The sequence below is a fragment of the Erinaceus europaeus genome, chromosome 14 (assembly GCF_950295315.1).
Source record: "Erinaceus europaeus chromosome 14, mEriEur2.1, whole genome shotgun sequence".
NCBI classification, from domain to species: domain Eukaryota; kingdom Metazoa; phylum Chordata; class Mammalia; order Eulipotyphla; family Erinaceidae; genus Erinaceus; species Erinaceus europaeus.
In genome coordinates, this window is record NC_080175.1 from 3,114,360 (window position 1) to 3,137,866 (window position 23,507).

General features: G+C 48.6%; 1 protein-coding gene across 1 annotated transcript in view; it reads left to right on the top strand.

Moving 5' to 3' along the window:
• ADAM12 (ADAM metallopeptidase domain 12) overlaps nucleotides 1–23,507 on the top strand; it is a 253,987-nt gene that overhangs the window by 173,975 nt on the left and 56,505 nt on the right. The window contains 5 exon segments of the mRNA XM_060171088.1: nucleotides 1,046–1,120; nucleotides 1,122–1,179; nucleotides 1,182–1,215; nucleotides 7,185–7,269; nucleotides 14,134–14,282. Of these exon segments, the coding sequence (XP_060027071.1) occupies nucleotides 1,046–1,120; nucleotides 1,122–1,179; nucleotides 1,182–1,215; nucleotides 7,185–7,269; nucleotides 14,134–14,282 (401 nt within the window).

Sequence of the window (23,507 nt, forward strand, 5' to 3'; positions counted from 1 at the left end):
AGATGAGTTTTTTGGCTCTCTCTTTTGTTATTTTTAATTGAAGGGTGAGTGGTTTACAATAAACACAGTTGTTGGTCTGTGTGTAAAATGTCTCCATTTGGTGCAAACCCCCTCTCCCCCAGCCTAGGTCCTCCCCACCATCAGACACCAGGGCTTGGATGCACCCTGTCCACCCGCAAAGTCCTTTGCTTTGGTACAAGACACCGACTCCAGTCCAAGTTCTACTTTGTGCTCTCCCTTCTGTTCTGATTTTCTGTCCATGAGTGAGATCAGCCCACATTCATCCTTCTCTTTCTGGCTGATCTCACTTCAACAGGATTCCTTCAAGCTCCATCCAAGAGGAGGGGAACGAGGTGACTTCATCATTCTTCACAGCTGCGTAGTATTCCATTGTGTATACATACCACAGCTTTCTCAGCCACTCACCTGTTGTGGGACACCTGGGGCTGCTTTCAGGTCTTGGCTGTTACAACTTGTGCTGCAGGGGCCAGGCAGTGGCCCTCCTGTCAAGCACGCATAGTACTAGCTGCAAGGAACCCACACAAGAATCTGGGTTCAAGTCCCGGCTCCCCACCTGCAAGGGGGAAGCTTCACAAGCAGTGAAGCAGGTCTGCAGGTGTCTATCTTTCTCCCTCTCTATCGCCCCCTCCCTCTCTCCATTTCTCTCTGTCCATCCAATCAAATGGAAAATATGGCCACCAGGAGCAGTGGATTCATAGTGCCGATACTGAGCCCCAGCAATAAGCCTGGAGGCAAAAAAAGGAAAAGAAAATTAAAAAGTGCTGTTATGAACATAAGTATACACTCATATTTTTGGATGGGTGTGTTTGTTTCTTTAGAATCCACCCCCAGGAGAGGGCTTGTGGGGTTGCAGGGCAGGTCCATTTCCAGCCTTCTTGGATTTCTGCGGGCTGCTCCGCTGCTCTGCACAGACGCGGTTTCCTCATCTGCCTTCGTGACGTTTCAGACAGACCGAGCTGTCTCCTCCGCTTGTTACGTTGTCACGTCCTTCCCCACCAGGATACCTGTCTGTCTGTCTCCTCAGTTTTACAGACCCCTCAACATCCGAATCGTGCTGGTGGGCGTGGAGGTGTGGAACGACATTGACAAGTGCTCCATTCAGCCAGGACCCGTTCACCAGCCTCCACGAGTTTCTGGACTGGAGAAAGATGAAGCTTCTGCTCGGAAGTCACACGACAACGCGCAGCTCATCAGGTAGGACGGCGTCTGCCTGGCTGGAGCAGAGACCTCAGCACAGCCCCCCTTCTCGCAGCTCCCGTGCCAAAGCCCACCCACACCTGCAGGTCACTGGCTTGCCACCAGGGGATTCCACAGCCCATGTCAGCAGGCAGAGACCCCAGGTGGACCGAGGGTCTGTTGAGAAAACCAGCCTCTGGGCACCCAAGAAGCCCCTGTCTCTAGTCCGTGCCTGCCACCCATCTTTTTGTCGTGGGAGCTTTCTCTTCTGGGCAAATGTATTCTGAGCTTCATCTTTCTTTTTTCTTTCCATATTTCTCCATCTCTCTCTCTCTCTCTCTCTCTCTATCTATCTATCTATCTATCTCTTGCCATTGCTGGGGTTTCACTACTTTCGGGCCAACTTTGATAGATAGATAGATAGATAGGCAGACAGACAGATGGAAAGACAGACAGAGGATTATAGCATTGGAGCTTCCCCCTGTGCGATGGGAGACAAGTTGAAATTTGGCACCTGGCTCCTTCCTGCACAGGGCAAAGCTGACACCTTCATAGACAAGTGATCTTGTTGGACCTCTCATCTTTGTCTCAAGATGTCTTAATTGTTTATTTATTTATTTGTTCACTTTTTTGTTTTCTTTTTAATTTTTTTAAATTGTCTTTATTTGATAGAGACCGTCAGAAATCAAGAGGAATGGGAAGATAGGGAGGGAGAGAGACACTGCACCCCTGCTTCATCACTTGTGAAGCTTTCCTCTCTGCAGGTGGGGACCAGGGGCTCAAACCTGGGTCCTTGCATACTGTAATATGTGCACTCAGCCAGGTGTGCCACCACCCAGCCCCAGAAGCCTTAACTTTTTAGTGGTATTTATTTACTCCATTACTCTGGAAGCAAACATGAGCCCACTGCTCCCACACTGCCTTTCCCACACTCCTTTTATTTCAAATATATGCATATATATAGGGAAACAGATACAGGAGGAGAGACATCTCAGCTCCACCTTCCATGGGGCTTCCTATGTAGCGTTAGGGGCGCAAACCTGGGTGCCGGGCTAGCTTCACAGGTGGGAGAGAGAGACGACCAGAGACTCATGGCTGAGTGGTGTGCAGTTCAGTCTTTATTCATGTGGAACGCAGCACAATCTAAGCTATCTCTAATCACAATCCTGTCCTTATATATACTCGCCAAGTAGGGTGGAAACAGGATGTGACGTAGAGAGGGTGGAGCAAAAACAGCCTGGTGGAAATCAGGGTGACTAGGAGAGGGGGCGGAGCAAAAAGACATCATGAACCAGTGGGATTAAACCAATGTCCTGCAGGCAGGGTGGTGCTTAGTTAACAGTGGTTATGTAAATAGAATACAGTGTTAAGCAGGGGGGATTAAACCAGTGAAACAGAAGGGGTTTTAGAAGCAGAATTAGAAGCAGACCAACATTTCCCCCTTTCTTTTTTTTTTAATTTTTTATTTAAGAAAGGATTAATGAACAAAAACATAAGGTAGAAGGGGTACAACTCCACACAATTCCCACCACCCAATCTCCATAACCCACCCCCTCCCCTGATAGCTTTCCCATTCTCTATCCCTCTGGGAGCATAGACCGAGGGTCGTTGAGGGTTGCAGAAGGTAGAAGGTCTGGCTTCTGTAATTGCTTCCCCGCTGAACATGGGCGTTGACTGGTCGGTCCATACTCCCAGTCTGCCTCTCTCTTTCCCTAGTAAGGTGTGTCTCTGGGGAAGCTGAGCTCCAGGACACATTGGTGGAGTCTTCAATCCAGGGAAGCCTGGCCAGCATCCTGGTGGCATCTGGAACCTGGTGATTGAAAAGAGAGTTAACATATGAAGCCAAACAATTTGTTGAGGTATCATGGATCCCAAGCTTGGAATAGTGGAGAGGAAGTGTTAGGGAGGTACTCACTGCAAACTCTAGTGTACTTCTGCTTTCAGGTCTATATTTTGCAGTAGTTTATGGATACGTGTGCACATAAGCTCTCTCTCACAGAAACTGGTGTATATCTACGTTATGGGACATTGTTAGAAAGTGAACTACCTGAGATGAAATTAGAGTGTACTATAAAAGGAAAGGTCTCACCTGAGTAATGAAGCTGAAGAGTTGTCATTCCACACGTGAAGTCTCTGGACACAGTCTGAGGTGAAGCATGTTGAGGTGGCAATCGTTGCGTTGGTTAGGTTGTGATCGGCGGATGCAATATTATTTGGTTTGGATTGGGAGATGCATACGGGAAAGTGGGCCCTATCCAAGGGTTCCAGGACTGGGGGAAGTAGGGGCTCTATAGTGGAGATGTGAGGTTCCTGCTGTCTTAGGGTTCAAAAAGACAATCGATAGTTAATGTTATCATCACATTATTTGTTAATTGGGTTAACTTTGAAAAGTCCCTTTGTTATGGTTTGCTGTACAGTATCCAGTATCTTGTATATAGCTGTGCTATTGGATGCTTCTCATCTACTTGGTCTAGGCTTTTGAGAGAGTCCACATATCAAATACACAGCCTATATATTAAAAAGATTCAGTTTGTGTTTTGAGAAACTTTGAGACATACAATTGATTTTCCCCCCTCATATTAATTAACCACTGATTTATATGTCTACATTTTGCTAGGAGTGTACATAAACACCATTCCCACCACCAAAGGACTGTGACCCATCCCTCCCGCCCACTCCCACCCCCCACTGGCCCAGGAAGCTGCATGTCTACCCCTCACCACTGGGTTTTTACTTTGGTGCCCTACTTACAATTTGATCAGGTCCTGCTTTTAGTTTCCCTTTCAGATCTTCTTAGTCAACTTCTGTTGATGAGTGGGATCATCCCATACTCATCTTTATCTTTCTGACTTAGTTCACTTAACATAATTCCTTCTAGCTCTGTCCAAGATGGGTCAGAGAAGGTGGGTCCCCCTTTCTTTTTAACTAATGGCCATAGTATCAGGAGTGTGGGGTGAACATAAACCTATATCGTACAGGCATTTTCAAAAGAACTGGCACAAGACATGTAGGAACAAAATAGGAGAGCAGCAGGAACCAGTGTGATGTCAAGGGGAGGTCTGAGGGGGGCATTTCCTACCTCAAAGGGCAGTGCCTAGCAGGCAAAAGGGCATTTCTTGCCTCTGGGTGCAGGACCTAGTAAGGGGGGGGGGGGGGGTTCCTGTCTCTGAGAGCAGAGCCTGCAGGTGAGGGAGCTTGGCCTATAGAGTCCCAAGGCAGCAGGCTGCAAAGTCCATGGACTGCTGCTATCAGTCTTTGAGAAACCCAGCAGCATAAAAGGAAACTGCTGTAAAGTTGTGTAAAGTGTCCAAGACCTGGGTCCTCTCACATTGTGAAGCAGACAATCCCACTGGGTCAGCCATCTTCCAGCATTTCCTACCTCAGGGATAATTTTTCCCCTTTATTGGGGGGGGGAGGAGTTTAATGGTTTACATTCAACAGTAAAATACATTCATTGGCAGGGTCTGTGTTTAACATTCCTCAGTTTTCCACATAACACTCTAACCCCTGCCTAGTCCTCCTTCACCGTCAGGTTCCAGGACCTGAACACCCCCTACCCCACCCCAGAGTCCTTTACCTTAGAGCAAAACACCAAACTCAGGGCTCTTTTTTTTTTCAAGCTCATTTTCTTTCATGACTAGTGGACAGTGTTTATGTCAGATTTGAGGAAGGGTTTTAAGTAATTATCGTCAAATGCCCAGAGAAAGAACATCTTCATCCATCCTCCAGAGCAGTAGTCACAGAACAGATTAGTATTGAATTCTGTCACTCAGTCAGACGTATAGAGCACCAGGGAGGAACCAGCAAGTTTGAGGGGACACAGTGTTTGGCTCAGAAACATGAGTCATCTCCTCTCCCCACCACCTCCGGTGAGCGTCCGGCTGTGGGCAGCCTTCTTTCCACCAGGAGACTAGACATGAGGTTTCCAGAGAACAATGGCACTGTGGAGGTGGTATGATGAGGGCAGGGGTAGCTCCAGCCTCACATTCACCCTTTAACCATCTGAACTGCCATGACTTGGCCAGCAATGGCAGCTTGCTCCTGAAAATCCAGAAATGTTTCCTGCTGTTACTCTTCTGTGCTCATGGAACTCAGATCCCTGAATGGAAAGCTCTGAGGGACCAGGCCGTGACATACCTAGTTAAGTGCTTACATTACAGTGCACCAGGACCCAGGTTCGAGCCCCAGGTCCCCACCTGCAGGGGGGGGGAAGCTTCAAAAGTGGTGAAGCAATGCTGTAGGTGTCTCTCAGTCTTGCCATCTTCTCTCAGTTTCTCTCTGTCTCTTCCAATAATAAAAACATATTTTTAAAAATATAAAAGGCGAGATAGCATAATAATGGTTCTGCAAAGAGACTTTGATGCCTGAGGCTCCAAAGTCCCAGGTTCAATCCCCACAGCACCATAATCCAGAGCTGAGCAGTGCTCTGGTAATAATAATAATAATTTTAAAAAGAAAAGAAAATAGAAAATATATATGAAAGCCTTGAGCCCAGAAATAGTATTCTTTAGCAGACTTGATCTAGCTGCTCAATCATCAAAGGAAAGTAACAAATTATTTTCCCCATCCTCCCTCTAGAAAACGCCTTCATCCAGCTCAGGGTTCCCTGTCATTCCCTGGTGATTCCCTTGAGCTGTTCTGACAAGCTTTTGTCCCCTCGCTGTAGATACTTGTGGCCACCTCATATTTTATGCTTGATTAATCCTCAACTACTCAAAGGAGGGTCAGAGTGTTTTGTTTTGATTTGTGTCCAAATGGAGTCTGTCCAAATTAAACATCTGGAAGTAAATTAGCCTCTTACATAACCCTGAGATATATACATTTATCTGCTAAAAAGGTCTACAGATGTAAAAGGCTCAGTTTTTACTATTGTGCAATGGCTGTAATGGGATGGTATGTTGGATGGATGGGTGGATGGATGGATGGATGGATGGATGGATGGATGGATGGACGGACGGACAGATGGTGGGTGGATGGGTGGCTAGATATGTAGGTGGCTGGGAAGGTGGCTGTGTTTGTGGACACACACATGTGGCTTTCTGTCCACTGACCCCTTTTGATCTCTTCCAAAACACCTAACTTCTCAAATAAAACCTGTAAAATGCATGTATCTACATGACCAGAAAAACGTGATCCTACATCCTTTCCCTTAGAGGAAGTTCAACAAATGCAAATAATGTCCTACTCCCACGCATGAACACACCTTGACAGCACTAGACTCTGGTCAGGTGCTGATTCCACATGGGAGAAAGCCCACACCCAAGCCCGGAGGCCGCCTGCTAGAATCTTCCTCCCAGGATTCCTGCCCACATGCCAGTTCCAGAGAAATCATCATTCTTCTGCTATGACGAGGTGAACCGCAGCACCTACTGAGAGCATTTGAGTCTCTGATCTCACAGCAGTGTTGCACAGGGAAGCTGCACCAGAAAACACAGCCAACTGTTGAATGGCTTTGATTCCACAGGGATACTCTGTGACTCTTCTGAGCAATTCATGGAGGGTCAATGTCGAGAAGGGCTAGCTTCCTCTTGTCTACTGCGAAATGGGCAGGAATACAACTGCATAACACACACACATACACACACACACATGCACGCACAATTCATGACTGGCTGTTAGTTGTCTGTGTCTCAGAAACCAAACTTTGAAAGGATTACAGGGTCTTGCTACAACTGCATTGACAGGCAGAGCTGGGGATAAAAACCATCTGGACACAGACCCTCCTGCAGCCAGTTTAATGTCCATATTTGCTTTCAAAAACTGTTTATGTATTTGATGAGAGAAGCAATCATAACATCACTCTGGCATCATTGGTGCCTGAAACCAAACTCCAGGCTCTAACCACTGAGCAGCCTCCCTAGCCCCCCATTTCTGCATATAGGACAGTTTCGTCTGGAGCCCAGGACTGCCCAAGAGAATCCCACATTTTAGAAGATGTCTTCATTCCCTGCCACTGTAAAACAAAGTTCCTTTGTTTTCTCTCCTAGTGGGGTGTATTTCCAAGGAACCACCATCGGCATGGCCCCCATCATGAGCATGTGCACCGCAGAGCAGTCTGGGGGTGTGGTCATGGTAAGTCAAGTTCAAGGCCCAGGACCCTGTCTGTCAACTCACCGATGTCTCAGGGACTCTCCACTGAGACCCAGCTTTGTGAAAGGGGCTGTTGTCTTTCCCTGATGTCTATTTAGGTTTGATCCTTCTTCTCTTTAACTCGTGTGTGTGTGTGTGTGTGTGTGTGTGTGTGTGTGTGTGTGTGTGTGTGTGAACGTTTATATATTATTACTGATTTACAAGACTACAAAATAACAAGGGCATAATTCCTCACCACTTCCACCACCACAGATCTGTGCCCCCAATCTCCCTCTCATGGTAACCACCATAGTTCTCCCAAGGTCATAGATACATGTTGACTTTTGTTGTTTGTGTGTGTGTGTTCAGTTGAGTTCAAGTGTTTTGATCCTCTATATTCGACACAGATGAAATCATCTGGTGGTCGTTCTTCAATTCCTTGCTTCACTCAGCATGATCACTGCCAGTCTCACCCATTGAGTCCCAAAGGACACATCATAGACTTTTTCACTGCTGAGTAGTACTCCACTGAGTGCTGAGTACATGTCCCATGACATGCACTTTGTATTTATAAGACTCAAATTAGTGATTTTATTCCATTAGTAAAGGCTTTCCTCCCTAACTCTAAGTATTCCTCATAAGATACCCACCTCAATATTTTAATTTTTCCCCCTTTTGTTTCCCTTGTCGTTTTATTGTTGTTGTAATTATTATTGCTGTTGTTGTCATCGTTTTGGATAGGACAGAGAGACATGGAGAGAGGAGGGGAAGACAGAGAGGGGGAGAGAAAGACAGACACCTGCAGACCTGCTTCACCACCTGTGAAGTGACTCCCCTGCAGGTGGGGAGCCGGGGGCTGGAACCGGGATCCTTGCACTGGTCCTTGCACTTTGCACCATGTGTGCTTAACCTGCCCGACCCCCAGTATTTTTAATTTTCAATCCGGAAAATGAAAAGGGAGGCACATGGGCCATTTGGGCAGATGGCTGACCCCACATGGAAGCTGATAAACATTTTTAGTCATTTCTAAGGTCTTCACTTCCTACCTTCCTTTCTTCCTTCCTTTTTTTTTTTTTTTGCCTCCAGCATTATCTCTGGGGCTTGGTGCCTGTACTACAAATCCACTGCTCCTTTTTTTTTTCCATTTTACTGGACAGGACAGAGAGAAATTGAGAGAGTAAGGGAAGAGAGAGGGAGAGACAGAGAGACACCTGCAGACCTGCTTCACCGCTTGTGAAGTGATCCTCCTGTAGGTGGGGAGCTGGGGCTTGAACCAGGATCCTTGCACTTTGTACTATGTGTGCTTAGCCTGGTGTGCCACTGTGGGGCCCCAACTTTACTTCCTTTCTTTTTTTTAAGATATACTTTTTTTCCTAAGTGGACATTCTTATTTATTTATTTATTTTCCCTTTTGTTGCCCTTGTTATTTTTATTGTTGTAGTTATTACTATTGTTGTTGTTATTGATGTCATCATTGTTACATAGGACAGAGAGAAATGGAGAGAGGAGGGGAAGACAGAGAGGGGAGAGAAAGACAGACACCTGCAGACCTGCTTCACCACCTGTGAAGCGACTCCCCTGCAGGTGGGGAGCCGGGGGCTCGAACCGGGATCCTTACACCGCCGGTCCTTGCGTTCACGCCACGTGTGCTGAACCAACTGCGCTACTGCCCGACTACCCTTTCTTTTTTAAAAAATATTTTTTTATCTTTTATTTATTGGATAGAGACAACCAGAAATCAAAAGGGTAGGAGAGACAGAGACACCTGCAGCCCTGCTTCACCACTAGCAAAGCTTTCCCTCTGCAGGTGGGGACTGAGGGCTCAAACCCGGGTCCTTGAGTACTGTAACATGTGCGCTCAACCAGGTGCGCCACCACCTGCTCCCCCTTCACTTCCTTTCTAAGCCACATCTATCTATTACACCAATTACAACTTCTGGCTGTCCTTCCTTTTTCCTCTTCCCTTTCAGTAAGGGAAACAGCAGCTGACTTTCTCAAGTGTTCTCCAGATTCTCTTCCCTCTCAGTGATGGTACAAAAACAAAGGTTCCTGGTGACAGAAGTTCCTAGTCCCAGTGGAACTAGAGCCCTCTGGTCATCTTCTCCTAACATTTTCCCCTCTGGGAGTGCCGCCGCCTCCTCCTCCTCCTCCTCCTCTCTGTGCTTGTGATACCCCACATCCTCTAATAGTTTAGTCTCTGTTGATAGGGAAACGTGTGTGTCAGAATAACTCAGAACAGGTTGATCTGCCCTTGTGAGAAAGAAAAAGTCTCAAGCTTCAGTTTGGTCCCAGTCCTCCAACACAGGGACTTGATGCATTGGGGCAAGGACCAGGGCATGGAAGCTGCCGTCATCTGCTGGCTTCCTAGATTCACTGGAACTCTCCCCAACAATCACTGTTGGAACAGTTTTTGAAGGGTTCCACTTCCAAACCCAACAGCCTTAAAACTCTGAGGCTCTATACTTAGCATACCTCCAAGCAAGCCGCCAGTCTGTCTTTATAATGACCTTATTCTTGGAAGGCAGAGTCCGTGTGTGGCTTCAGGAGGGTAGTTCTGTCCTATGAGGGAGCATATGCACTGGGAAAAGGAAATAAAATGGGAAAGCATTTGGGACTCGTCTCTGGCGAGTTTAAGGGGGAGGATAGGGGTGGACCAGCTTTGAGAAGGTGCCCAGCAGGAGCTCTGGCTCTGCTCCATCAGGGAATGAACTGGAAGGAAAACACTTTCATCTGTGCCCTCCCTGCGCTGACAATGACCCCCTTGGCCCTCGTCCCCATCCCCAGACAGGGCATGCCCTCTGAGACCACTCCACCTTCTCTGCTAAGCAGGCAGAGCCTGGCCTGTCCAAGGACCCGGACTTTGCTCGCGTTTGGCCAGGGGCCACAGTCACGCACAGGCTGCTGTGTCCAAGGACAGAAGTCGTCTTCTGCCGACTAGCGTTTGCTCTCTAAGCACCGCCCCACCGACCCTTAGTGAAGAGAACAAGCGTGTTCCTCTTCTCTGGGGCTTTCACAGAAGCCCGTGCTCACTCTGTAGACCATAGAGGCTGTGGGAGGTTGCCCCCCGCTTGTTGGGGTTCTGATCTTCTTTGATCTTGGAGCCCTGTATGTGGGACAACCCCCCATTCAAGTGACAAGGAAGCTCCTTGGTCTCAGGTGAGTGCCAAGCCTGGTCCCAACTTTGGTTTTTACAGAGCAGCCTGCAAAGTTTCAAGGAGGGTGGAGGGGGTCATTTTCTCTTTGATGACTCCTCCGCCCGTTGCCAGTTTCTTGGCCACTTGAAATTGGCGTTCGTGTTTCTGAGCGCTGAAGTGGAAGCCACTGGTAGCCTAGTAGGTTCCAAAGCTACAGTGCTGAAAACAGTCCCTAAATTGATCTGACTGTGTGCAAAGTGACATGCTGCAGTTCCCATCTCTACTCTGCTTCTTAGCAAGCTTGTAGTCAGGGCTCCTTCTTAAAACACATGCAGAGGAGCCTGGTTTAAAATAATAGTAATAGTAATAATAATAATAACAACAACAGACATGGGGCTGGGCAGCGGTGCACCAAATTAAACACACGTATCTCTGTGCACAAGGACCCAGGTTCGAGCCCCTGCTCCCCACCTGCAGGGGGGATCTTCATGTGTGGGGAAGAAGGTTTGCAGATGTCTATCTTCCTCTCTTCTTTTATGTCTTCCCCTCACCTCTCAATTTCTCTCTGTCCTACCTAATAAAACGGGGGCGGGGAAATGGCCACCAAGAGCAGTGGATTCAGTGGATTCATAGTGCTGGCATGGAGTCCCAGCCATAATCCTGTGGACAAAAATAAAATAGCAGATGCGAATAGACTGCAGGAAGCAAGTGTGCATTCTGTAGTGAGAACCCAGCCAGGATTGGTGCTGAGCTGCAGGAAGTGTGTGGGACGGAGCTGGCAGCAGTTGCTGCGTCACCCTTTGAGCACCATCCTTGTTATTTCCTCCACATGCCAGAGAATATTCCAGGTCCCTTCAATTCTACACACTTGATGAGCTGAGCAAGACTGTTATCTGCAGCTGCCCAATCATTTCCGGCTGCCTCACTCCGGTTAAGTCTCTGGAAAAGGCTTTTGGCTGTGACACATGGTGATGCCTCCTTTGGGGACTCAGACTTTTTCTCTTGTTTCTTTTTTGTTTTTTCCTCCAGGGTTATCAGTGCCTACACTACAAATCCACCACTCCCAGCACCCACTTTTTCCATATTTTTCTATTTTTTTATTTTGTTTGACAGAACAGAATTGAGAGGGGAGAAGAGATAGGGAGGGGGAGAGAATGAGAGACACCGGCAGACCTGCTTCACCATTCATGAAGCGTTCCCCCTGCAGGTGGGGAGCAGGGGCTCGAACCCAGGTCCTTGTGCTTGTGGTATGTGTCCTTAACTGGGTGGCCCACCACCTGTCCCCCAGGACTCATACATCTAAGAGGAAATAAATCACAGACACAGAGTACAAGTTTCGCTGTCTTTGCTCATTTTTTTTTATAAAGACAGAAATTGAGAGGAGGGGGAGATAGGGAGGGAGACAGAGAGATACCTGCAGCCCTGCTCCAACACTCATGAATCTTACCCCTTCAGGTGGGGACCAGGGGCTTGAACCCAGGTCCTTGTGCATTATCCTGTGTGTGCTTAACCAGGTGCTCCACTGCCTGCCCCACTTCACTCTGTTTTGTTCAAGACAGCAGAACACTCCCTGCAGTGACGTGATGTCATGCATTTGCATGGACCAAGACCAACACAGTCTTGGTTTGGGGAACTATCTCAGAAAGAAGATCTCTTTTGATCTCGTGACTGATATAAACTGTCTATCCAGATCTCTTGGGAGATTCCATTCACACTCACCTAGGTGTGAAAGAACAGAAACCAATTTCAGCAATCAAAAGCTAAACCTAGACAGTTAGTGATAACCAAACAATCAGCCATGGGGGCTGTGAGGGTGACCGCTGTGAGCCGGGCTCCAGAAGCATGCTGACCTCAGCCCCCCACCCCACCCCGCCCTGCCCCAGCCCCAGCCCTCAGACTAACCGCTCGCTCCTTGCCAACGTGTGTTATTCTTGGGCACTGATTTCCTGAAACGTATTGCAAAGCTTCCTACAACAGGAAATGGTACACTCTAAACACAGCAATTTACGAAGGATTTCATCTCTTCTAAGGTTAACTTGGCTCCCTGGCACGCCAGTCTTTCCTGAGACTGAGGGCGAGCAGGAGGGGGTGGCCAGGGGCAGCTACAAACACTACCACCAATTCCGTGGGAGTTTCTGTGATGGCGCTTCCGTCATGGGGCCTGTTCAGAGGAGCCGGATCTGAAGCAGGGCTCGCTCTAAAACAGTGTCACTGTTTTCTTGGAGGCCTCAGGAGTGTGCACCCTTCCTACGAAAGATTTCTGCAAGTCACACTCGCTCTCTCCCCAGCTGGCTTTTAAAGCTAAGTGACTGCTCTGCTGAGTCCTTGCTTGGCTAGCAAGCTTGGTGAATGGGGACCCAGTTTCTAAGCTCAGGCAAAGGGTCGGGGGGGGGGGGGGGACTCCTGGCAACCGTGTTGGAGGCACAAGACGCCTGCACCCTCTCCTTTCCTTCTCCCTTTCTTTCTCTCTCTTTCTTTCTTTCTTTTTTTAACCAGAGCCCTGCTCAGCTCTGGATGATGGTGGTACAGGGGGATTGAACCTGGAACTTGGGAGCCTCAGGTGTGAGAGTCTCTTTGCAGAACCATTATGCTGTACCCCCTCTGCCCCGCCCGCCTTGCAGCCATTGCTAAAGTCCACGTGACACAACCTGGAAGGAGTAAGACTTAGCAGGGCTGCTGTCCTAATTCAGCGAGTCTCCAGATGCTGCGTCCAGGGTGGCTGGCTTCTCCTGTGGATATCTGAATGTTCTAGGTGTCTTCTCTGCCAAGCAGACAAGCCCCATGGCTGCTGCTCAGGCCTTAGTTAGAATGAAAGAAAGTGGTCGGGGTGGGGGCAGGGGCGGCAGTAGCACAGCTGGCTAAGCGCACATGGCCTGAAGTGCAAGGACCGGTAAGGATCACCGTCCGAGCCCCCGGGGCTCCCCACCTGCAGGGGAGTCGCTTCACAGGCAGTGAAGCAGGTCTGCAGGTGTCTGTCTTTCTCTCCCTCTCTGTCTTCCCCTCCTCTCTCTTGATTTCTCTTTGTCCTACCCAACAACAGCAATGACAACAATAACAAGAACGACAAAGACAATAAAATGAGAAAAATAGTCTCCATGTGCAGTGGATTCAGCAGGCACTGAGCCCCAGCGATAACCCTAGAGGCAAAAAAAAAAAAAGATGGAAAGAAAGGAAGGGAGCTAAGAGATAACTCACCCCCAGTGGAGCAAAGGCCCTTTATGCACGAGGCCTTGAGGACACACAGACAGCACCTGGGAGCCATGGACAACACCAAGAGAGCTCCATGACCCTGGGATAGTGCTGCGTCCTGTCTCTCTCTCCATGTGCGTGTGCGTGTGTGTGTGCGTGCGCGCGTGCGTGCGTGCGTGCGTGTGTGTGTGTGTGTGTGTGTGTGTGTGTGTGTGTGCGTTTGCCATCACCCTGCTCAGCTCTGGCTGATGCAGGAGGAGCCCAGGCAGGAGAGTCTGTTTGCAGGGCCATTATGCTATCTCCCTCCGCCTCTTGTGTCCTCTCCATTATGCTATCTCCCCCCGCCTCTTGTGTCCTCTCCATTATGCTATCTCCCCCCGCCTCTTGTGTCCTCTCCATTATGCTATCTCCCCCCGCCTCTTGTGTCCTCTCCATTATGCTATCTCCCCCCGCCTCTTGTGTCCTCTCCATTATGCTATCTCCCCCTGCCTCTTGTGTCCTCTCCATTATGCTATCTCCCCCTGCCTCTTGTGTTTTCTCCAAGGACCACTCAGACAGCCCCCTGGGTGCGGCTGTGACCCTGGCACACGAGCTAGGCCACAATTTCGGGATGAACCACGACACCCTGGAGAGGGGCTGTAGTTGCAAGGCCACGGCGGACAAAGGAGGCTGCATCATGAACCCGTCCACTGGGCAAGTACCCATCTAATGCCGGATGCCGCTAACGTTTGCTAGGACACAGCCCAGCAGAAGGGATCCTGGCCTCCTGGCCAGTGCACATATGGAATCTTCCAGAAGGAAATGCCTTCCCTGATAGCAAGGGAGAATCCAAAGCCCTCGTGTGCCTCTGGGAAAGGTCTGGGGAGCCAGACTTGAGTGCCACATGCTCAGTGCCCCAGTCACATGGGTGGATAAGCACCCTTAGTCGGAATCCAGCACCGATCCTGCCACCCCAGTCTTCTGGGGTGTTTTGTTTGTTTTTGCTTACATTGGCTTACAATGCTATGGGACTCCAGGAACATAGTTTTATGCCTCTTTTTTAATTACTATTGGGGGATTCATGGTTTACAGTCAACAGTAAAATACAGGAGTTGGTACACATATAGTATTTCTGAGTTTTCCACATAACACTCTAACCTCCCACCTAGATCCTCCTCCGCCATCATGACCAGGACCTGAACACTCCCCCGCCCTCCTCCCCAGCCCCAGAGTCCTTGACTTTGGTGCAATACACCCAGCCCAGTCCAAGTTCTGCTTGGTGTTTGTTTTATGCGTATGTGTGTATGTCAGGTCCACCGCACACACCACCAAAGTGTGCCTTCTCATAATCACAAGGCCCCCTGTCCGTTCCTTCCATCCCCAGGCATTCCCTGTCTGTTACCACCATCATTTTCACTGAATCCAAGTGCAGTCTTCCTGATTTTGACAGGTTGGTTTTTGGCTTTATAGTCCATGTAGGTGTGAGACCATCCAGTAACTACATTTCATTTCCTGACTTAGTTCACATAGTTGACTCCTCACTCTCCTCAAGTTCCATCTGTTCTATCCACAGATTACTTTTTTTTTTTTTTTGCTTTATTGGGGGATTAATGGTTTACAGTCAACAGTAAAATATAGTAGTTTTATCCATGTGTAACCTTTCTCAGTTTTCCACATAACAACTCGACCCACACTAGGTTCTCCTCTGCTATCATGTTCCAGGGCCTGAACTCCCCCCTCCACCCCAGAGTCTTTTACTTTGGTGCAATACTCCAACTCCAGTCCAAGTTCTGCTCAGTGTTTTCCCTTCTGATCAAGTCCATGTTATCTTTTTAATGCTCCATTAATATTTCATTGCATGAAGCTTCTGTACCCAGCCATTTACTGTTGGGCATTTAGGCTGATTCCATGTTTGGGCCATTTAAAAGAATGCCTACCGTGTGGTCTTACTAGGAGGGCACAGTCCAGTGTCCTGGGCATCCCAGAACAGTGCAGGGGGACTCTGATAGATCATGTGTCCTCCAGAGGGTGACAGGTAGAAGGTGCTTCTCCCCCGGGATTGGCCCCACGGCACACCTGAGGACATGTGGTATCATTCTCTCTGAGGCCACATTCCATAACAGCTCGTGGCATTTAAGTGATGTTTCAGTCAAATGAGGTTTTCTTCTTTATTTCACAACTCTCTGAAGCTCAAGGCCTGATTCACCCAGAGAAGAAAGAAAGAGAGAGAGAGAGATTGAGAGAGAGAGAGAGAGATTGGTTCATTATTGGACCATTTCAATGAGGTGGAAGTTGATGCATGTGGTAATGAAAGCAGACTCTTATGCATCCTTTTTTACTGGGTAGAGATATAGACACTGAGAGGAAAGGAGGAGATAGACAGGACAAGAGAGAGACATCTGCAGCCCTGCTTCACCACTTGTGAGGTTTCTCCCGTGCAGGTGGGCGGCAGAGGCTTGGACCTGGGTTCTTGTGCACTGTGACATGCGCTCAACTCAGCCAGGTATGTCAACACCCAGTCCCTCTGACTTTAATTTCCAAGGACCCATCCCAAGCCGGATGTGGTGCTGAGGATGCCCAGGAGTCAAGAAAAATGTGCACTTGCTACAGCTCCATCTTCCTTGCTTGTATCTTGAGACCGTCTTCAGACTTTCCTGACTTGTCAGCCTTCCTTTCACCCTGCACTCAACTGTTGCTGGTTATCAGAATGCTTACCCCCCGTGTGCCTCCGGATGTGGTCGCCAGTAGCTAAGAAGAAAAGCAGTATTAGTGTTGATTGATATCGTTAACCAATATCATTAATGTTTCTGAACTCATGAGAGAGACAAAAAGAAGAGAGGAGAGTTTAGGTTGTGAATTCTAGACTGGGACTGAAAAGACCTGATAGCCACAGTCATGACACCAGCTGATGCCCGTAGTGAATCAAATCAGTCACCCTCTGGCCTTAGTTAGGTTCATTGTCAGTATAATGGACAAGCCCGACTTTATCCATGCTCCCATTCATAACTCCATTCAAGCATGTATCCAACCATCTGTCCATCCATCCGTCCATCTATCCACCCACCCAAACATACATTTATCCAACCATCTGTCCGTCCGTCCATCCATCCATCCATCCATCCATCCACCCACCCAAACATACATTTATCTAACCATCTGTCCTCCCATCTATCCATCCATCCATTCACACATTTACCTAATCATCTGTCCATCCATCTATCCACCTGTCCACCCATTCATTTACCCACCCACCCAGCCAGCCAGCCACCCACCAACCCAGCCAGCCAGTCACCCACCCACCCAGCCACCCACCCACCCAGCCAGCCAGCCATCTATCCACACGTCCACTTATTTGTGTGTATCTGAACTATATTTGACCCCTGTTCTTGTTGTCACAGGGAGTACATAGATGAGGAAAACCCAATTGCTGATTCTGGAGGCAAGATAGCAAGGCACACTTTCTGGAATCCTCTTATCATTTTGTATAAAGTCCTTCCAATTGGAAAGCTTTCACGGCAGAGTTCAGGACATGAGCCAAATTACCCTGGAGATACTTGACAAGCATAGGTAGAAATGGTATTAAGAAATCAGCAAATCATTTCAAAGGCCTTTATTATTATTATTATTCTTACCACGGGTTTGCTAATAGCCTCTCCTTGATTTATACCTTTTTAGAGATTTCTCAGTTGTCTCTTTTGCTGACCTTGTGATTCTGAGTAAATCTGTTCTCTTTTGTTCTCATTTATGAGCTGGGATTCCCATCCAGAGAGTGGTGTTTTTAATTTTCTCCAAAGGACAGAAACTTCCTAAGCCAGAGAACGAATGAATCCCCCAAGCTTGCAGTGGAGGGAAGGCCAAGCCATCCCTCACGCAGGTCCTCCTTTGACGCTGCAGAAGAGGAGAATTTTCCCAGGCTGCTTCTAACCTTTGCTGTGTCTGCACACCACTGTTGCCTCAGCTCATGGAGTCACCAGAGAGTGGGAAGGAGATGCAATGAGATCATATGTCTCTGTAAACCGTAAATCACTCCACGGATATGTGGTGGTCTTACTGTGATTATTTTGCTCCCGGGGAGGTGGAAACTATGGGAAAGTGAAGAGCTCTGCGCAGAATTCCCTCTCCCAGTGGCTTCAGATCCTCTGATGCTGGACACCCGGTCACCCAGCTACGACGCGCCTGTGTCTGCTTGCTTCCTCACTGACTCAGCCCTGGTCCTCAGTATTCCTAGGGCTTAGGAGAATAATGTCACACCTATTTGCAAATGCATTTCGCCTTACCCTCCTCCGTCCTGCCTGGCTCCTTTTGAACCAAGCCAGCTCCAGATGCCCAGCTTCCTTCTCACTTCCTCCGCTACCGATTCAAGCAGAGTGACAAATGTCCAAAGTGGAGGGCTGGGTGGTGGCACACCCAGTTAAGGGAACATAGTACTAAGCACAAGGATCTGGGTCTGAGCCCCTGCTCCCCACCTGCAGGATGGGTGCTTCACAAGTGGCGAAGCAGGTCTGCAGGTGTCTTTCTCTGTCCCTCTCTATCTTCCCCTCCTCTCTCAGTTTCTCTCTGTCCTATCCAATAAAATGAAGGGGGGGAAAAAAGGCCAGCAGCACCAAGCCCCAGCGATAATCCAACAATAACAACAACAACAAATCTCAAGTGAAATTAAGTCTTTCGGGGAGGGGTGGACTCTGGGGCTTCACCACTGCGAGATGACTTTTGTTTTTCATTTATTTATTTGATATTGATAAATCAGAGAAAAAGGGAGACGGAAAGAGGATAAAGAAGGAGGATAAAGAAAGATGGGGGCAGTAGTACACCAGGTTAAGCGTACATCCTACAAAGTGCAAGAAACCCAATTCGAGCTCCGGCTCCCCACCTGCAGGAGGGTCACTTCACAAGCGGTGAAGCAGATCTGCAGGTATCGGTCTGTCTCTCTCCATCTCTATCTTCCCCTTCCCTCTCAATTTTTCTCTGTCCTATCCAATAAAATGGGGGGGGGGGGAAATGGCCACCAGGAGTAGTGGATTCCTAGTGCAGGCACGGAGCCCCATCCATAATCCTGGTGACAAGAGGGGAGAGGGGAGAAAGGGAAAGAGAGAGAGAGAGAGAGAGCCACCTGCAGACCTGCTTCACTGCTCATAAAGCTTTCACCTTTGCAAGTGGGGGCCAGGGGCTTGAACCCGGGTTCAAGCCCCTGGTCCCCACCTGCAGGGGGGAAACGTCACGAGTGGTGAAGCAGGGCTGCAGGTGTGTCTCTCTCTCTCTCTTTCTCCCTCTCTCTCTCCCCAGCCCCCATCTCGATTTCTGTCTCTGTCCAATAATAAATAAAAATATATTTTTAAAGAAAAAAAGAGCGAGAGAAAGAAAGTCTTAGATGTGACTTAAAGAGATGAACGGGTGACCCATCTAAGTGGCAAGAATGTCGCCCAGAAAGAAGAATGGAATCGGGCAGATGCTTCTGGAGGGTGGGATGAACATCCTCTGATATCCCTTGTTTACTCTTTTATTGCAGAATCCTAACACTCAGCAAAGCTGCCACTGACTAACCAGACCCAGGTGCCAGAAACTCCCAAGAGGACTTGGGGAGTTTGTGAACCGGCAGTCAAGCCTGAGCTCTCCTGTTTCAGGGATGGTCAGATCAGTTTCCTGGGGGTTGGGTAATTAATTACTGCCAGGCTTTGAGTGTGTTTGAGTTTGTGTGTTTTATGTCTTGGGGTCGTTAACATTAAGACCTGTCTTGGAAAGCACTCTTTAGAAAGCTTGTCTCTGGGGTTTTGTGGGGGGAGAGGGGGGAGTTTGAACTCAAATCCATCCATTAATGAGCTTCTTGGAGCATCTGGTCAGAAGGGGGCTGAGGACAAAGTCTGCCGTTGATGGGAGGAAGAGCTGTGTGAATCATTGGGACTCTTTTAGAAAAGGCGATTAAGCATAATAGTGAATGTCACTTCCTTGAGCGGGGGCGGGAGGGATGGGTGTTAGTTAGCCTTCCAGAAAGCCTCCTGCCTTCCCTCACTGTTTGCAGAGCTGGCTCCCTAGGGGAAAAGGGAATCTGGAACCCGCCCCCACCAAGCTCCTGCAGCCTCCATCGGATGTGGGGACACACACACGCACACAAACACACACGCACACACACGCACACACACACACGCACACGCACACACTCTCGCACACACGCACACACACACTCACACACACAAACTCTCACACACACACTCACACTCGCACACACACACTCACACACACGCACGCACACACACGCGTACACACATGCACACACATGCACACACACGCGCACACACGCGCACAACACACACACACACACACACACACACACATGCACGCACACCTTGACCTCTAGGAACTTGCATTCTGGGGCAGGGAGCAAACTGGAAAGCAGCAAACTGCAAATTGCAATTCATGGCTGGGGCGGTAGAGCACAGGACCTGCACAAGGTCATGAGTTCAAGTCCCAGCACCACATGTGCCACAGTGATGCTCTAGGACTCAGTCTCTCTGGCTCACTCTCTCTCGCTCTCTCTCTCTTGGTTTTATAAAACATTTTTTATATTTCTTTTTCTTTTCTTTGAATCTTTAATTTTTAATAGAAACAGACAGAAATTGAGAAGGAGACAGAGAGACACCTGCAGCCCTTCTTCACCACTTGCAAAGCTTTCCGCCTGCAGGTGGGAACCGGGCGCTTAAACTCGGGTCCTTGTGCCCTGTAACATGTGCGCTTACCCAGGTACAGCACTCCTGCCGCCCCCCCTTTGTAAAGAAACAAGTCTCTTTTTATACACTTACATGTTGGAGGCATGCAGCAAAGGAAGTAAGTGAGGTGGGGGCCCAGTTCACATTGGGATTTGAGGGCAGACTCTGCACGGATGACATTCAAGCAAAGATCGAAAAGGGGGAGAGACAGAGAGCCTGGAAGGAAGTGGCGTGAGTACCAGGGCAAAGGAGGGCGATTGCAGGGGTATGTGGGTTGAGGGGACTTCTTAGGAGACCAGAGTGGAGCTGCAACAGGGTGTGAGATCCTGGGGAGCAGAGAGCGGTGGGACCGGCAGCACCCTCCTGCCCTGTGGAAGCAGTGGCTCCTCTGCAGGGTGGTGAGAAGTCACCTCCCAGCTCACCCAGTCCTGGACTTACTCTCTGTGGAGAGAGAGGGGGGAAGGGAGAAAGAGGGGGGGAAGAGAGAGAGAGAGAGAGAGAAAGAGAGAGAGAGAGGGAGAGGGAGAAAGAGAGAGGGAGAGGGAGAAAGAGAGAGAGACAAAGAGAGAGAGGGAGAGGGAGAAAGAGAGAGGGAGAGGGAGAAAGAGAGAGAGAGAGACAAAGAGAGAGAGGGAGAGGGAGAAAGAGAGAGGGAGAAAGAGAGAGAAAGAGAGAGGGAGAGAGAGAGGGAGAGGGAGAAAGAGAGAGAGAGAAAGAGAGAGAGGGAGAAAGAGAGAGAGAGAGAAAGAGAGAGGGAGAGAGAGAGGGAGAGGGAGAAAGAGAGAGAAAGAGAGAGGGAGAGGGAGAAAGAGAGAGGGAGAGGGAGAAAGAGAGAGAGACAAAGAGAGAGAGAGAGACAAAGAGAGAGAGGGAGAAAGAGAGAGGGAGAAAGAGAGAGGGAGAGAGAGAGGGAGAAAGAGAGAGAGAAAGAGAGAGGGAGAAAGAGAGAGAGAGAAAGAGAGAGGGAGAGAGAGGGAGAGGGAGAAAGAGAGAGAGAGAAAGAGAGAGAGAGAGAGAGAGAGGAGATTCCTATTTAAAAAGGAAAAGACAAGTGTCTGTCCAGAGAGAGAGCTCACTGAGTAGGGCCTCACCGTTCCTATGACACAGGTTCAAACCCCTGCCCCACATGGGAGGTGTTAAAACAACCAAGGAAGCTCCAGTGCTATTGTCTCCCTCTCTTTGTGTCTCTCAATCTCTTTGCCAATATTATTGACTTAATGGCTTTGTAAATCACCCCCCCCAAAAAAAGGGGTCCTTTAGCTCTAGTAACACACAGCGACAACCTTACGGGGTTGTTTTTCCTTTCTGTATAAAGAGAGTACAGTTTGTTTGGGTCATCAGTCAAGTCCCAGGCCGAAGGAGAAGATTCTTTTTTAAAAAAAAATTTATTCATAAAATAAAAAATATCAACAAGACCATAGGGTAAGAGGGGTACAATTCCACACAGTTCCCTTCACCAGTGTTCCATGTCCCATTCCCTCCATTGGAAACTTTCCTATTATTTATCCCTCTGAGAGCATGGAACAAGGATCATTATTGGGAGCAGAAGGTGGAGGTCCGGCTTCTGTCATTGCTTCTCCACTGGACGTGGGTGTTGGGAGGTGGATCCACACCCCCAGCCTGTGTCTCTGTTTCCCTAGTGGGGCAGGGCTCTGGAGAGGGGAGGCCATGGAACAAGGATCATTATTGGGAGCTGAAGGTGGAGGTCCGGCTTCTGTCATTGCTTCTCTGTTGGACGTGGGTGTTGGCAGGTGGATCCACACCCCCAGCCTGTTTCTCTGTGTCCCTAGTGGGGCAGGGCTCTGGGGAGGGGAGGCTCCAGGACACATGGTGAGGTCGTCTGTCCAGGGAAGTCAGGTCGGCATCATGGTAGCCTCTGCAACTTGGTGGCTGAAAAAGTATTGAGATATAAAACAAAAGAAATTGTTTAATAATGAGGAATCTCAAGGTAAGAATATAGCAGATGGGGTCTCCATTTGGGAAAAAGCTAGTAGGTCTATTTTAGGTATATTCCAAGGGGCCTATGTCTTTACTAATTTTTGCCTGAGCCCAACAGCTAACATACAGATGGGCCAAAGACACTCTCCGGGGTGATGTTGTCGGAATTGGAAATAGGAACTAGAAAGCTGCATCCAAGAAGAGGGTAGCTCCTGAATATGGGAAAACTGTATAAATATGGTTAACTGAAAAACCCCATCGATTCGATCTGGCAGCCTGTGTAACTGCCACATCCCTGTAGGTCTGAAGGAGCAAATTCTCTCCCTCTCTCTCTGCCTCTCTGTCTCTCTCTGTCTCTCTCTCTCTCTCTCTCCATATATATATTCCCTTTTGTTGCCCTTGTTTTATTGTTGTAGTTGTTGTTGTTGTTGTTATTGATGTCGGGGCCTCGAACCGGGATCTTTATGCCAGTCCTTACACTTTGCGCCACCTGCACTTAACCCACTGTGCTACCGTGCGACTCCCTTTTCTTTCTATTTTTTATAGGACAGAGAAAAATTGAGAGAGGAGGGGGAGATAGAGAAGAGAGACACCTACAGACACCTACAGCACCTTGCTGCTTGTGAAGCGTCCGCCCTGCAGGCGGACAGCAGGGGCTCGAGCCCAAGTCTGTGCATGTTAACACGTGCACTCAGTCGGTGAACCACCACCCATCCCCATCTATTGAAATTTTTTAATTTTTTTATATTTATTTATTCCCTTTTGTTGCCCTTATTTTATTGTTGTAGTTATTATTGTTGTTGTTACTGATGTTGGATAGGACAGAGAGAAATGGAGAGAGGAGGGGAAGACAGAGAGAGGGAGAGAAAGACAGACACCTGCAGACCTGCTTCACCACCTGTGAAGCGACTCCCCTGCAGGTGGGGAGCCGGAGGCTCGAACCGGGATCCTTGTGCTTTGCACCACCTGCACTTAACCCGCTGCGCAACCACCCAACTCCCTATTGAAAACAGAAAAGTTAAAACAGAAAAGTAGAAAAGTTAGCTGAGAGCTGTAGTTTGCATGTGCATGTTTCTGACACTGACAATGTGTGTATATCCGTGTGTGTGTGTGTGTGTGTGTGTGTGTGTGTGTGTCTGCGGTGAGGTCTCTTCACCTCTTCTTTCTACCTTTTGGTGGGATTGTTTGAACTTGTTGAGTTTTATGATTTCTTGTGTGCCTTGGATATTTTTCCCCTTGTCAGATGTGTGGTGTATGCATATTCTCTAAAACTAGATGTCTTTCTCCAGAGACCTCTGTC